General features: G+C 59.9%; 2 protein-coding genes across 3 annotated transcripts; one reads left to right on the forward strand and one right to left on the reverse strand.

Moving 5' to 3' along the window:
* Positions 1 to 1,454: 1,454 nt before the first annotated feature.
* Positions 1,455 to 6,385, reverse strand: GPR142 (G protein-coupled receptor 142). Of its 2 annotated transcripts, none has more exons than XM_059380525.1 (3): positions 6,268 to 6,385; positions 5,267 to 5,425; positions 1,455 to 4,501 (listed from the first exon to the last, which is right to left on the reverse strand). In XM_059380525.1, the coding sequence occupies exons 2-3, from the start codon at positions 5,387 to 5,389 to the stop codon at positions 3,767 to 3,769; spliced, it is 858 nt and encodes a 285-aa protein (XP_059236508.1). In that variant the 5' UTR covers positions 5,390 to 5,425; positions 6,268 to 6,385; the 3' UTR covers positions 1,455 to 3,766. The 2 variants fall into 2 exon arrangements, with proteins under 2 accessions (XP_059236508.1, XP_059236507.1); XM_059380524.1 differs by having other exon boundaries at positions 1,455 to 4,638.
* A 4,668-nt stretch (positions 6,386 to 11,053) lies between these two features.
* BTBD17 (BTB domain containing 17) lies at positions 11,054 to 15,619 on the forward strand. Its single transcript, XM_059380523.1, has 3 exons — positions 11,054 to 11,210; positions 12,435 to 12,711; positions 14,265 to 15,619. Exons 1-3 carry the CDS (start codon positions 11,126 to 11,128, stop codon positions 15,337 to 15,339), a joined length of 1,437 nt encoding a protein of 478 aa, XP_059236506.1. The 5' UTR covers positions 11,054 to 11,125; the 3' UTR covers positions 15,340 to 15,619.
* Positions 15,620 to 15,640: the final 21 nt, after the last annotated feature.

The raw sequence follows: 15,640 nt of genomic DNA on the forward strand, positions 1-15,640 counted from the left end.
GGGCTGGCTGGACCCTGCCATGGGTGGGGGAGGAGGCCAATGAAAGGGCCCTTTACACAGTGCCACGCACAGGAAACCATTCCAACCACCAGAATGAACTGGGAAAACTGCAGTGTCCTGGGGGCCCTCTGGGCTCACCAGCCCCAGCGTGGCAGCTGGCATGGCTTCACGGTGGAGGGGAGTGACAGGGGGAACAGCGGATCCCTCCTGCCTGGCCACTCCCCAAGCTGGCTGCAGGCCCCAGGGCAAGCACTCTTTCTTTGCAGTATCTTGGATCTTTCTACAAATCTGGCTTGAAGCCCGGCGGGTCGGTTTCCTTCCAGCCAGTCCTGCAGCGCCCCCTGCTGTCTGGGCCCATAGCGACAGACAAAAGGAGTGGGTGGGCCCCGAGACCCTCTGAAGGGCTCAAGCTTCACCTTTGGCAAAGGAGCTGGCCGTGGGGAAAGGCAAGATCCCCAAGATGACGTGTGAAAAACCGTCCAATCGTCCCTGCTACAGCATCTGTCATCTGGCTGGCCAAAGGGCTCAGTGTTTAATTCAGTAAGTCCTGCTTGGGGTAGGGGGCTGGGGGACCCTCTCCAGCCTCGTTGCCGAGAATAGCAGGCTCTCTTAGAAGCCTCTCCCCTCGTCCCCTTCTTGCCCACTGCCACTCCCCACCCTGACAGGACAGGGACAGCCGTGGGCCCCTTTGACCCAACCTGTGTGCCCCTTTTTTGAACAAAAAGAAAAAGGAAAAGAGTGAGCGGTAGAGCCCCTCAAGGGGAAAGCTGGAGGAATCTGGAAGCAAACCAGCAAAGCTGCACCAGGGCCGGGGGACTGAGCACGTGGAGAACGCACGCGGGTGACGCTGGATGTCCAGGCAAGTCTCTGAGCCCCGGCCGGATGGAGACGCTCTGGGGGTGGTGGATGCGACAGAGGGGGACCCTGGAAGCCTGGCCAACAGCACATTTGCCCTCCTGCCCAAGCACAAGGGAGAAGAGGGCCAGCATCTCAATCAGGATTCGGAACATAAGGAAAACTTTCTGAGCTAAAAGGTCCACTTGATGTGGAGTTGAGACTGGCTGGAGCGGACTCTGCGGATGGACTGGTACAGGAGAGACGGTGAGCCACGCCACGGCCACCCCAGTCTTGCCCTCCTTTGGGACGTCACTGAGAGTTAATAATAAAAATGCACAAAGGCAGCGGCTAGAGCAGCTTTAATGATGCCCCGCATGTCCGTGATCCGGATATCCAGGGGAAGAGCTCTGCGTTTTGTTAAAGGTTACAAAGACATTTAAAAGGAATGTTGCTCAAACCATCTTATCAGGAAACTATGATCGTGCTTTTCAAATCTGGTAAGTCGGGGACCAAAAAGTTGTAAGCGGCGCAAAGCACTGCTGAAGACTCCCATCCCCCAGTCTGCTGCCCCTCCCACCCCCACCCAGTGCACCTGCAAGGTGCTGGGAAGACGGGGAACCAGCCACCCTGCTCTCCACCAGCGGAGGGCCTCTTGCTCAGCGTGTCACTTCTCCGGGCTCCCATTTCCTCCGTCGGAAAAACGGTGACTATACTCGGGACCCAGGGTTGTTTGGAAAAACTGGTGTCGCCTCAGCCTGTGGGTCCGTGTGAGGTCCCATTCACGTTAACACCCTGGTTCTGGTGGCTTCATGCCCCCACCTGTGCCAAACCCTCCGTGTCCCCACAGAGCCTCCACACCCGCTTCTGGAAGCATCTGGTTTCGTCCGTGATCAGAAGCCGCTGCATGCATGGGTCTTATTCCATTGGCCCACCGGCCCATTGAGAGGGTCCGGTCACTGGTCTCGTCCCCGGCTGCAGTCCAGCCTTCCATGACAATGCTCTTTTTTGGTCCTGGAGGGCTCTCAGAGGTTTCTTCTAAGGGGGGTAAGGTTGCCCCTCCACGGTGTTCCACTGGGTTCTGCGTCAGAAAGGCGCCTTTCTTTCCCGTGCCTCCCTCTGTAGGCGGACCGGGAAGCATCGCTCCAGCCTCTAGAGCCTGCTCTTCCCCGAGCTCCCTGGCCTTGCACGCCCGCCTCCTCGGGGGACCCTCCGTGCCCAGAACGAACTCAGGGTCAGCCTGGACCCTGCGCTGCCAGCAGTGGTGGTGCTGGGGGTCCCCCTTCCTCTCTCTGAGCTCGAGACCTGATGTGTCCCAGAATTCAGAGCTCTTCAGAACAGAGAAGGGTCACGTGTGGCCTGTCCCATGCACGAGGTCTCGGTTCCAGCCGCCCAACCGCAGGCAGTCTGCAGGGAACCACTGTGTCCACGCTCCCTCGTCCTGCCTCAGGTTAGGTCAGGTTTGGCCACTAAATGTGACCGTGGCAAACTTGGGACAAATATTTTGCTTTTCAGAGCTCTTAAGAACTGTGGATAAAGGACGGAGGGCCTGCTTTTTCCCTTTTTGGGTACGGCTGAAAGTCCCCTCCTGGTGCCTCTGTTCTGGGGAGAAGGGGAAAGCCGAATATTTATTTTGCACTGACGGTGTGCCCCGTGCATTTCTGGTTCTTTCTGCTGGGCCATGCCACTAAGGGGTTGGGTGCTGGTGGGCCCCAGCAAGGACCGCCCATTGAGGGGGAAAGGTCAGCTCCGCTGGACTGACTGGGAAGCAGAAAGCAGCCGCTAATGTGTTTACCCAAAGCCCAGAGCAGGTGGGAGGTCCATCTGCTAATCTCTCCCAGCTGCCTCTCCCGACTGGCACCATGGCAGAGAGAAGAGAGGGGCCCAGGAGAGGCTGGGAGGGGCCTGAGGCACCTGATCTGCTGGGCCTTCCTACCCCCGGGTGGAGCAAGAGGCCCTCGTCCAAGTGGAGCAGGTTGGGTGTGCCCTTCCCATCCCTCGTCCTCCGGGCTGAGAAGCACTTCCTGTCTCATCGGGCAGCAACAATGAAAACCCGAGGGCCCTTCTGGGGCCCTGAACCTGTTCTGGCTCCGGGGCAGGGAGTTAAGTGGAATGGAGGCAGGATGACTGAGACTCAAGGGGTGGTGTCACCCCAGAGCTGGGACATCAAATCTGCTTTCAGATCACCCCTATTCCCAAGCAGCCATCCTCCCCTTACTCAGCAAAAGCATTAGGTTCTCCCAGCCTCCAATATACAGGAGATCCTACCCATGGTTTCCTTCCATCCTGGCCTTACCACTGGAAGCCAGAGAAGTGAGAGGTAGGCTCTGGAGGGCTGGGGTGGGGTGGGGGCTGGAAATGATTCTTGTCCATCTGCCCGCCCAACCATCCATCCATCCATCCACCTGCCTGTCCATCCATCCATCCATCCATCCATCCATCCATCCATCCATCCATCCACCTGTCCATCCATCCACCTACCTGCCTGTCCATCCATCCATCCGCCCGTCCGTTCATCCAGCCACCCACCCATCCATCCATCCATCCATCTGCCCATCCATCCATCCATCCATCCATCCGCCTGTCCGTCCATCCATCCACCTGTCCATCTTGCCTGTCATTCATTCATCCAGCCCCCGTTGATCTGGCCTTCGTAACACGCCAGGTGAAATGTCCCTCATGAAGGAACGTCCAGAGCAGCTGACACTGTTAGCCTATGCCTGGAAGAGCCCTCTCCTTGTGCCAGGAAGTGGAAATTGTTGGTGCAGCTAATCTGAGAGTTGGATCAATTGGACACCCCTGCACCTGGGGAGCCGCCCCTACAGGAAGGAGCCTTCCCTGCCCCGCCCTTAGGTGGCAAAGTAGGGTGTTGATAAAGTTTTGCGAGGACACCACAGGGCAGCAGTAGCTCTGACCCTGCTGGGCCCTGCCTCTATGGTCCTGCCCCTTTGGGAAGTCCTGGGGGCCTTAAGGCAGGGCCCACCATCAGGCCTTCTGGCCGTGACCCCAGCGTGCAGGGCAGGTGGGCGTCATGGAACACCTCTCGGACGGTGGCCCGGAAAGTCTTGCTGACAAAGCAGTAGAGGCCAAAGTTGACCGCGGTGTTGAGCATGGCCGCCATGTTGGCCATGTCCAAGGCCAGGTGGACCCTCCAGTCCCGGTGGACGGGGGCCACATACAGGTGGTAGAGCATGACGAAGATCCGGGGAGCCCAAAGGAGGGCGAAGAGTGTGGTGACGCCCAGGAGGATGGCTGTGCTCTTGCCCACCCGGGGCTGCTGCCCACTCGGGCTCCGCCTCCGTAGCCGACAGATGATGGCCGAGTTGGTGATCAGAAAGACGCCACAAGGGATAAAATAGACCGTGAGGCAGTGAGCCCACTTGAGGACCTCATCCAGCATGCTGGGGGGGTCCGCGTCCCTCCACACGTCCAGCCACCAGTAGAAGGGGATGCCGGTCAGCACAGAGACACTGAGGACAGTGGCGATGGACCGGCGGGTCCGGCCTGGGGACGAGGTGGCCCGGTGCTGCAGGGGGTGGCACAGGGCGCTGTAGCGGTCCACGGTGAGCAGGACAGCAATCCAGACTGAGGCATGATTGGCGGCGAATTCCAGGATGTTAGCGGAGCGCACCACAGCCTGGGGCACCTGCCGGGCCAGCACCGCCCCCTGCAGGAGGAAACCCATGAACACGATGACCACCTGGGTGACGATATCTGAGGCCGTGAGTGCCAGAAGGTAATAGTAGGAGGGCTTCCTGGTCCTGGTGGCCAGCCGGGCCAAGGCCACTGTGGTCAGGAGGTTGACTGATGACAGAGGTCACAGAGGGCAGAGGGCAGAGGGGTTAGAAGGGCTGCTTAGACTATGTTTCCAAGGGGTTATCCTCGTCTTTCTCCTCTCCCTGGCTTCTCTTTTCCTCTTCCTAGACCCTTAAAGCTCACTTTATCAGGGAGGCTAATCAGGTCAGCCGTGCCCTGTCCATCGAACCACCACAGGCCGTGGTCTTCACTTGGGGGCAAGGTGGGTCATTCCCCAAGGCTGAGACCATCTGTCCTTTCCCGACTCCACTTCCCGACCTGTCCCCTAGCTCTGCTGCTCTCGGAAGCAGTAGACGGTAGGGGAAGGTTTCAACCAAGCTGAGGGCAGTCCTACATGGACTTAGCCTAGCACAGGGCCCACTGCAGGGGGTGGGGAGGTCGCGCGGAGCGGGCTGTCCCTTCTGGTGACCCCTTGGCTTTAGCCAGGAGCACCCCACATCCTGGCCCCTCACTTTTACTCCCCACTAGGCTTGGTTCCCCAATGACCCAGATGGCTCTATAAAGTCAAAGGGTGTCTTGGAGTCTAAGGTTCTGGGTCCCAGGGTTCAGCACAGAGGATGGACACCCATCGAAGGTGGACCCCCATTTCTGCCCACCCCCAATGCTTCCCACTCACCAGGCAGCCCCAGGCCCAGCAGGGCGCTGTAGTAGATGACAGGGATGATACCAGCCACACAAGGGGACTGATCCGGGATTTCTGGCCAATGGCCTTCCAGCTCCTGGCTTGGCCCACTGCCATTGACTGTGGGCAACGGGGTCGCTCGTGGTGGGCCAGCTAGGGAGAGTGGAAGGGTCGGGTTAGAGCATTAGGTCTCTCTCCAGCCTGCCCCTGCCCCCGAGATCTTTATTCCCCCCATTCTCTGCATGTCCCCTGGTCAGGCCCAGCAAACGGGCCACCCCTATGGCCAGGTCCAGCCCACCCCGTCCCTCAGGGACCTGACTCCCCCATTAAAGGGAAGAAGTCCTCTGTGGCATTTCTTGCTGCCACAGCACTATTTCTCCATTGTGTTTCTCGAGGCGCATCTTCTGCCTGGAAGTCAGGGCCCTGAGACAGGCCGGACGGCACAGTCAGGGAGGCGGGGGGCCTCCGTCTGAGCTGGGGTCCAGAGTGGGGCTTGGGCAGCCATGTTTTTAGTGAGCAGTCTGGGTGATTCTCACCCACGGTGATTCACAGCAGCCACTCGGCTCTACTCAGCAGTCGCCCCCTCTCGAAGGAGTGACATTACAGGGTTTCCTGCTCTTCTTCCCTAAAGAGCAGCCCTCTTTGTCAGCGAGCACTACCGGAGCTGGGATGACCCTGGTGCTCAGGTGGGGAAACTGAGTTTAGAGGAGTTAGGTGGCCACATAGTCTGGTCCTTGCTCCATTCAGCCTACACTTTAGGTCTCTAGGTTTCATAGTCCAGGTTTAGATTTCCTGCTGAAGGCCCCCCTCCGCCCCCCAGTCATCCCTGCCCTCCCCCTCTCCCCCGATGTTGTACCCCCTCCCCCACCCCAGCTGAACCTAGTTTCCCCGCCCACCGCTCGTTAGTGATCCATTTCAAGCTTCTTGATCCCCCATCTGTCCCTCACCTGCCTGCCACTGTCCTCTCCCTTCCCACCTCGTTCTGGATACTTCACCTGCCTCCTGCCCCTCAAGCGTCATGCTCCTGGGTCCTGAGTCCTAGGTCACCTCGCGGCTTTTCCGGGGGGGTCCCCGCAGCTCCCTCCCAGCATCGCCAGCTCTCCAAGGGGTGGTTTGCCCTACGATTCTTCCCGCAGCACTGAGACTGGGCTGGTCAGTGCAGAGAGGTGGGGTGGTGGGAGGAGGAGGAAGGAAAGGGCGGGGCCGAGCCCCGGGGAGTGAACCTCCACCGTGGATTGGGCCTGGAGCAAAGCAGGATCCCAGAGGGTGCACAGGCAGGGGTCAGGCTGAGAGGGAGGCCTTGAGGAAGGGGCTGGACTGGGGCTCTGGAGAAGCCGCCTCATGTTCCAGGGCACTCTGGGGACTGGCCTGGGTTCAGCCACGGCATTGACATCCTGAGGGTGAGGACTTCCGGAGAAGGCAGAAGGATCCCATCCGTGGCATCAAAAGAGAGGAGGGCATGGGGGGGAGGGGGGACCAGTGCAGAGCAGGGGTGAGGCCGCCATGGGCAGGGCCCAGATCTGGAGAGAGGCCCCATAGGCTAGGCCTGAAGGAGTCAGCTCTGTAGCCGCAGCAGGCAGTGGAACGAGGAAGAGGCTCCCTGGGGGCTTTGGGCCTGGAAGGGTAGCTTGAGGCCCTTGCAGTGGTGGCAGCGACCTCTGGGAGAAGCTTGGCCGGGCTACTAGCAGCTCTGGGAGTCTTAAGACCCAGTGGCCCCCACGAGCGGTTGTTTTCTTAGCCTTGGTGGAACGGACCATCCCCCCAGGAATATTAGTCACCGGCAAGTAAACAGCAGCAGGTGCAGGGAGCGCTCTGGAGAGGCTGGAATCTGTGCCCACTCGCTTCCCCTACTCCCTCGGGGAGGTGACCCATGTAGCCCACAGTGGGCACCCGGGACAAATGTGTGGCCTGACTCCGGAGGACATCTGAGGTCCAGTGTGGAATCACTTCCCGTGCCCATCTCTGGGAATGGAGTAGGCTGGCCTCTGGGCTCACTCAAATAGAGCCCACCTCTGGGGCTGGGGCTACCTGGACCGTCACCTGCGTCCCCCTCTGCACACCCACCCTGGGCTAGCACAGAGGACTTGCTGCCCCCTGGTGGCCGTGTTCTGACCCTACAGGCCCCCAGAGAGCACAGACTTTGGCTAGGTCCTCAGTCAGGGTGGCTGGGCAAGCCCAGAACAGCTACGACCCACTCTGATCCCCAGGCCCTGTCCGGGACCCCAGCCCCAGAGAATGCAAGAAGCACAAATAATTCCCGGGGCCACCACCTCGAGGCTATGGGTCAAGGAGGAGCCTCTCACAGTCAAGTTGAAAAGACCAAGGGTGTATGCGGAGCTCTGGCAACATTTCCTGAGCGCTTACTCTAGCTCCTACACTTGTCACCCCCCAAGCTAACTCTGGTGACCTCTATCTATCTCACACAAGAGGGGACGGAGGCTCAGAGAAGTTCAGCAACTAGGCTTAGGGGCCGCCGAGCCACCATGTGGCGGTGGGAACATGAACTCAGGTGTGTTCTCCGCTCCCCCGTCTGGAGCAGTTCACTTGTCCTGGCCTCCTGCAACCTTCCCTGGGAGAACAGGCACACAGGCAAGAAGCTCGGGCTTTAGAGAAGAAGGGGATGTGGGTCAGACAGAGCATTCAGGGAGAAGTACTGCTGTCGGTAGTGGGGAGGGGTTGGGGGGATGGGGAATATCACACTAGAGGGTGTTGGGGAGGAGAGTAGATCTGCCACTATGACGACACAGCCTGGCTTCCCAGAAGCTTCCGGTGGCCTGTGACTTACTTCAGGGAATTTATTAGGGAAAGATTCCTTCTGGTTTATTATTAGTGTGTCCCGCTGAGTACACAGACCAGGAACCTAAACTCAGGATCCCCTGTTCCCCAATCTAAGCGTCTGAGGGCACTTCCCTAGCTCTGGAAGGGAGATGTTACAGGTCTAAGGCAGTCCACACTCTAGGTAGGGCGGGTCTGGGGGCCCACCGCTCTGGGGCGCGTACTACCCCCCCATCCAGCGTCTCATCATCCATTCTTATAGATATAGAAAACTTTCACCTTGTCCCAAGTTTGCCAGAATTTTCAGTGGCTTTTACAGTACTAGAGATTCCTTGCCCACTGGGGATCTTATCTGTCTGAAATAGCTTCCTATGTAGGGACCCAGTGTAGAGTCATGGGAAGAAAAGTCAAGCAGAAAAGTGGCATTTGAATCTCGGCTGCCGTGAGATCTCAGAAGCGTCACTTAGGTTATAAACACTCTTTGTCTCAGGCAGGAAGCAGCACTCCTTTTTGGGAACTGTTGTAGCTTGGGAGCTCATCAGACTTGCTCTCAAGGAATGATGGAGCTTCCAGGTCCACAGGGCAAAATCAAACAGAGTTCTCAGATCCTCTGTCTCGACAGCTGGGCGGGGCTAATTCCCTCCTTTCTCTCTCCTGCTCCAAGATTCTCACACACAACACACATGCACACACACGCACACACACACAAGCACGCAGGCACACACGCCAACAACTCTCAGACTAAGACACCAAGAACGTGGGATGCCTGGGTGGCTCAGTCAGTCAAGCTGCTGCCTTTGGCTCAGGTCATGATCCCAGGATCCTGGGATCGAGTCCCGCATTGGGCTCCTTGCTCAGTGGGGAGCCTGCTTCTCTCTCTGCCTCTGCCTGCCACTCTGCCTGCTTGTGCTTGCGCTCTCTCCCTCTCTCTCTCTGACAAATAAATAAATAAATAAATAAAATCTTTAAAAAAAAAAAAAAGGAAACCAAGAACAGAGAATGCCTATTTCTGGAAAGTCAATTTCGAAATCGTTAGAGGAGGTTCAGGGACAACAAAGTTCACAATCATAGGAGGTGGGGCCCCTCAGAGATTGGGGGGGTCAAAGGTGACCCTTCTGAGTCTTCTTGGTATTGTGGGGGCTCCCGATCCCTGCACCCTGGGAGTGCGTACGTGACAATCACCCAGTGTGCTTAGAAAATACAGGTGTCCCCGCCTCTAAGTAGAGAAGAGTTCATGGGAGAGTCCAACACAGATGGACTACACCTTCTGGAAAGGCAGATGCAGCCCCAAGGAGGCTGGAGTCAAGAAGAGTTTATTGAAAGCTAGCTTTTTGGGTAGTGGGTTCTTTTACCAACGTCTCCTTATCATCAGATAATGCTCCTCCTGAAAAACATTGCACTTGGGAACAGGGGAGCTCTTGGGGGCCCGGAGCCCCATCACACTGAGGCTCTGTCTTGCTGGGCCGGGCTGGGGAGGTGGTAGAGTCCATGGGAAGGGCAGGCAGGCAGCCAAGGGATGGTGGATCTGGACGAGGGGAGCCAGGCGTGAAGGTCAGGGCAGCGGGGAGGGGTTTCCGCTGGGCTGGAGAATTCCATCTCTGCCAACCCGGATGAGGCAGGTGCCAGACCCAGTTCTTGCTCTCTCTGCAGCTCTGGAGTGGGGGTGGAGCGGTTGGTGTCTCTGTGTCAGCCGGGAGCAGAAATCAATGCATGGACATCTCTGGGACACAGAGAGCGTGGGAGGGCAGGCTCCATCCCGTCAAGGACCCCGCCTGCCTCCGGGGAAACTGAGCTGGATCTCTCGGTCCATTGGTACATCCATCGAGCTTAAAGGAGTCTGTCCCAGGAAGAGCTGGGCCAGGCCCCACTTGCTCCCCCAAAAGGTGAGGCCTCAACAGAGCACACGGACCCACCCACTCCCCCTAGACCCCGCCCTCCTCTCTCTATTCCTTTGGATTTAGAAGAGCACTCCTCTGCACGGACCTAACCAAGACCGTGACCTAGCTGTCTGCCTCGATTTCTCCCACGGTTGGGGTGGGATGCCAGCTCTGCTGTGCGTCTCCCTGAGACTCTGGGAAGGGAAACATTACATCTGGAAGTTAGAAGCTGGTAAAAGAAGCCTTCTGAGAGGTGTGCCTAGAGACGGAGGCCCTCGGAAAAGCGAGTTGAAGAAAGTGACAGGGAAGCCAGGCGCCCACCTCAGCATCTTTAGTCCCCGAGCCCAGATTTGTGCTGTCTGCTGAGGGCCGGCCTCTTACAAGGGGGCCAGCCCTGCTCTGGGCAGAGGGCCTCACATGCAAAGGGGCATGGCGCAGTGGATCCCTGCTCTGGGCTCAGCCCTGCCATCTTGGTTCACCTTGATCCTGAGGGATGACGGTCACAGTCCCCAGGGGACCACTCTAAAGGCCCATCACCCTCCCGAGCAGGCTAGGAACAGGCTTTGACAAGGAACACAAAAGTGACGCGGTGATCTCATGAGCCCCTATTCAAGACCCTCGCCCTGCTCTCTGCAGAGCTAACCCAGCCCAAAAATGCAAGAAGGGGAGGGGGGAGGGATGGGGGCCCGAGCCGCTGTTTCCCTCTCCTCTTCCAGGCCCTTCCTCTGCAGCCTGCTCGCCATGGCGCTTTAACCAAGATGCTGCCAAGAAAACTTTGTGCCAGGATGGAGACCGGGCCTGGGGGTTGGGGAGGGGACTGGGGACCCTCTGGGCTAGCTGCTGCCAGAGGTCCTGGAGCCCCCAGCCTGTCCTGTGGAGAGCCTAAAGCCTCCCAGGAGAGAAATGACTAGCTCTGCTGGGTGGTGGAAGACGTGGGGGAGGGTGCCGGATCTGTCCCCCTTGGGGGCCCATGGCAGCACAATAGCCCCAGGCTGCCGCTCTCTGGCTTAAGTGGTTGCCTGGGCAACAGCTGGGGCCAGTTTCCACCAATCCTCAGCAGAGACTGGGTGGGGGGAGGGAAGTTGGTCAGGAAGGGGGGTGCCATCCCCTTGTGCTGAACCCTATATAAGGAGGAGGGATGTGAGCACCAGTGGTCTGGGCTTCACTGTCTTTCCAAGGAGCTCAGGGGCGGGGCACAAAGATGCTTCGCCTGGGCTCTGCCAAGCCTGGGTCCTGGGCCAGCTTCTGGGCCATCCTGACCTTGGTAGGTCTGGCCACTCGAGCAGGTGAGTGGGCAGTGGGTGGGGTGGGGGGGTGGGGGGGTGGGGAGGGCCGGGAAGAGAGGCAGGCCCCTTCGGCCCTAGCTGCACCAGGCCGGGAGGGGGCGGTGTCCAGCTCCACGCTTGCCTCCGAGGGAAGAAGGGCTGGGAGGCAGGCCTGGCTCTTGCAGACAAGAAGACCTTTCTAGCGTCCATTGTCCGGGACAGCGGACAGCGGGGCCCAGGCGGCCAGGAGGAATGCGGTCAAGTGACAGCTGGGGGAGGCGGAGCTGGGAAATTAGCAGCCCACCCACCTCCGACCTTCCCCGTCTCCCTCCGTCTCCCTGTCTCTTACACACGGATGCTCTGCTCTTCCACATGGGCGTGTGTGCATGCACGCGCGTGTGTGTTGGGACAGGTGCTCACGGGCTGCTGTCAGACACCTACCTTATCTCCCTCGGAGGCTCCTCACACTGTTCTCTGGGGAAGCTGCTGGCAGCCTTTTCTCTCCCCAAGTTTTCTGTAACGGAGCGCATGTCCCCATCTGACCCTCACGGCGTCCCTGGAAACACAACAGAAGGGCCCAGTCTCAACACACAGGGGCCCTGGGAGGCCCCCTCCAGCACCAGCTCACCCACGGTGTTTTCTCTGCCCCCCGCCCCAGCCTTCTCAGTGACCCAGCACCGCCAACTCATCCTTTTCAAGGGCCTGTACAGGGCTGGCTCTTGTCCTCTGGCTGGCTCCTTCCTGTCACTTTCTCAGGGAGCCATCCCTGATTTCTGCCCCTCAAGTAGCCCTGTCCTATCACATCCCTTATTCATCATGATCCCAAACTAGGGTGCTTATCTGTGCGCTTGATGCCCATCAAAGGAGCTGGTGGGTGCTTGTCTCGGGAGATGAGAGGAATGGGGGCCACAGTCCTCGCCTGGTGCTCCGGCGTCATGGACACCGGTTCTGGGCATTCTGTCCCACACTGCTTCACGATCTCTTCTCGCCAGGAAGCTACTCCCCGTGCAAGAGCATCCTCTCGGGGGGGGCTGCTTAGGGTCAGGCTGACAAGCTTCCCCACGTAGGAAGAGCTTTTGCACACATGCACGCCTCCCCGGGCCCCACGGGCACAGACAGGCAGGCACGCAGCCTCCCCGGGCCCACGCCCGAGTATGCGCATCTCTTGCTGGTCCCTCCGCACCCCTGGCTGGCACCCCCAATCCAGGGCCTTCCTCAGCCGGGCCGTGTCCCTTCCCGCCGCAGCTCAGAGAGCCGACGGGGGCGGCGAGTCCACGGGCACCTCCATCAACCACTCCCAGACACTCCTCCAGCGCCTGCAGGAGCTGCTGCGGCAGGGCAACGCCAGCGACGTGGTCCTGCGGGTGCAGGCGGCGGGCACCGATGAGGTCCGGGTCTTCCACACGCACCGCCTGCTGCTGGGCCTGCACAGCGAGCTGTTCCGGGAGCTGCTGAGCAACCAGAGTGAGCTGGTGCTCCAGGAGCCCCGGGACTGTGCCGCCGTCTTCGACAAGTTCATCAGGTGAGCAGGGGTGCAGGGGAGTCTTCCTCCCTTTCTGAGGCCCTGGTTTCTCCGCTCACATCATGTCCATCCCCCCGACTGCATCAGGATGACGGACCCACGACCTTATAACCATCCCTCCTCCCGCTGCCTTCTCCTGAGACACAGCGGGACTCCCTGCCCTCGCCTGCGAGCCCTGGGGCCTCTGATGCTCTCAGAGCTGTTTCCAAACCTGGGCTTAAGCGCTTTTCAAAAATGCAGATTCCCGGACCCCGTTCTGCATCGTTGGCATCAGGTCTGGGGTTGGGCCTGGCAGTGACTTGGTTTTTTAATTAGTTAATGATTAATTTTTTATTTTAATGCTTCCATGTGGCTTTCGTGTCTGGCCAGGTTTCTGAACCTCAGGGCCGGCTGGGGGTAAGGCAGCTCTCTCTCATCCCCTGTTCCCAGCTGGTGGGGGATGTGCCACAGGGGGCACATTCACACTATCGTCAGAGAAAGGAGCCCTGTTTTGATGGTTTGTTCATTTATTAAATATTTTTATGTATTTATTTGAGAGAGGGGGAGCAGAGCAGGAGGGAGGGGCAGAGAGAGAAGCAGGATGCCCTCTGAGCAGGGAGCCGGGCATGGGCTCCATCCCCAGACCCTGGGATTGTGACCTGAACCCCAGGCAGATGCTTAACTGGCTGAGCCACCCAGGTGCCCATGTTTCAATGGTATAGACGAGATGGCTTCAGAATACCAGGCAGTAGGAAGAGGGTTAACACAGAAGGGCACAGGGTCTTCTCTCCACTAGTCAGATCTATGGAAGCAGCCTTCCTTCCACCCCACGGGGTGCCTCTGCTGACATCAGATTGGTTAGAATTTAGTCACATGGCCATGCCCACTCTAAGAGAGGCTGAGAACCATCTCTTATTGCCAGAGGCAAATAGTGGGGCTAAAATGCTGGGGAAAGGGGAGACGTGGGTGTTGGTGCCGCTATGGGCCGCTCTTGGCACACCCCCAGGGAGCGTGTGCCTGTGGGGGCCTGGCAGGAAGCGTGAGTGCCGGGGTGGGAGCAGATGGGGACGGGCCATGAGTGAGCAAAACCCACACGGACAAGATCCAGTGAGAAAGATGAGCTGGCGCGGGAAGAGGAGGACGTGGAGGGAATTCCCCTGTGTCGATGGCCTGCTTCGGGTCGGGATCAGTTCATTCTCCCCCACCTGTCACAGTGACCCTGTTACCCCCTTTCCCAGATGATTAGCATAAGCTTTGGTGAAGTTAAACAACTTGCCCACTTGCAAGTAGGCTACGGATCTGAGCCGGAGTTGTAAAGCCCACGAGGGCAGGAGCCTCCTTTGGCAGCCCAAAGCTCGGATCCTAGTAGATGCTCAGTAACATGCTGTTTCCAGTCCCTACGAGAAACGGTCCCTGAGATGAAGACAGGAAGCCTCAGGGCCCACTGCTCCGCATGCATCCCTGACCCCAGTGCTCTCCACCCAAGGCCTGGTCCCCTCTGGGTTGTGTGTGTGTGTTGGGGTGGGGGGATGGCACAGCTGACCCTGCCCCATCTCTGCGCGCCCCTCCCGCAGGTACCTCTACTGCGGAGAGCTGACGGTGCTGCTGGCCCAGGCCATTCCCCTGCACAGGCTGGCCACCAAGTACGGCGTGGCCTCCCTGCAGCGCGGCGTGGCCGACTACATGCGCGCGCACCTAGCGGGCGGCGCGGGCCCAGCGGTGGGCTGGTACCACTATGCGGTGAGCACCGGGGATGAAGCCCTGCGCCAGAGCTGCCTGCAGTTCCTGGCCTGGAACCTGTCAGCGGTGGCCGCGAGCGCCGAGTGGGGCGCAGTGAGTCCCGAGCTCCTGGCGCAGCTCCTGCCGCGCTCGGACCTGGTGCTGCAGGACGAGCTGGAGCTGTTCCACGCGCTCGAGGCGTGGCTGGGGCGCACCCGGCCGTCCTCCGCCGTGGCCGAGCGCGCGCTGCGGGCCATCCGCTACCCCATGATCCCCCCGGCGCAGCTGTTCCAGCTCCAGGCGCGCTCGGCCGTCCTGGCGCGCCACGGCGAGGCGGTGGCCGACCTGCTGCTGCAGGCCTACCAGTTCCACGCCGCCTCGCCGCTGCACTTCGCCAAGTTCTTCGACGTCAACGGCAGCGCCTTCCTTCCCCGCAACTACCTCGCGCCCGCCTGGGGCGCCCCGTGGATCATCAACAACCCGGCCCGCGACGACCGCAGCACCAGCTTCCAGACGCAGCTGGGCCCCAGTGGCCACGACGCGGGTCGTCGGGTCACGTGGAACGTGCTCTTCTCCCCGCGCTGGCTGCCCGTCAGCCTGCGGCCCGTCTACGCGGACACGGCCGGCACCGCGCTGCCCGCCGCGCGCCCGGAAGACGGACGGCCGCGCCTGGTGGTCACACCGGCCAGCAGCGGTGGGGACGCGGCTGGCGTGAGCTTCCAGAAGACGGTGCTGGTAGGGGCGCGGCAGCACGGCCGCCTGCTGGTCCGCCACGCCTACAGCTTCCACCAGAGCAGCGAGGAAGCGGGCGACTTTCTGGCGCAGGCGGACCTGCAGCGGCGCAACTCTGAGTACCTGGTGGAGAACGCCCTGCACCTGCACCTCATCGTCAAGCCCGTCTACCACACCCTCATCCGGACCCCCAAGTAGCCAAGCGGGCGGGGCGGGGACCCTGCCGGAGTGGGAAACAGAGACCTGGCATTGGTGCCTCTGCCCCTGGGTCTGGGGTGTGTGTGTATGTGTGAGATGAATGGACATTCGACCCTGGCCCCCGCTGGGTGGCCAGATGCCGGTGGTCTTGGAGCTGGGGTGGAGGCCAGGGGAGGGATGGTCGAGCAGGTGCCTGGTTTCAGGAGCTGGTTTCGCAGCTGTCTTGAAGGCAGCGCTCTTGGAATAAAGCGATGCTCAGAGAGCGGAGGGGATGATTGAACCACCCAGCTCCCAGATTAAA

The sequence above is a fragment of the Mustela nigripes genome, chromosome 16, assembly GCF_022355385.1.
Source record: "Mustela nigripes isolate SB6536 chromosome 16, MUSNIG.SB6536, whole genome shotgun sequence".
Lineage (NCBI taxonomy): Eukaryota > Metazoa > Chordata > Mammalia > Carnivora > Mustelidae > Mustela > Mustela nigripes.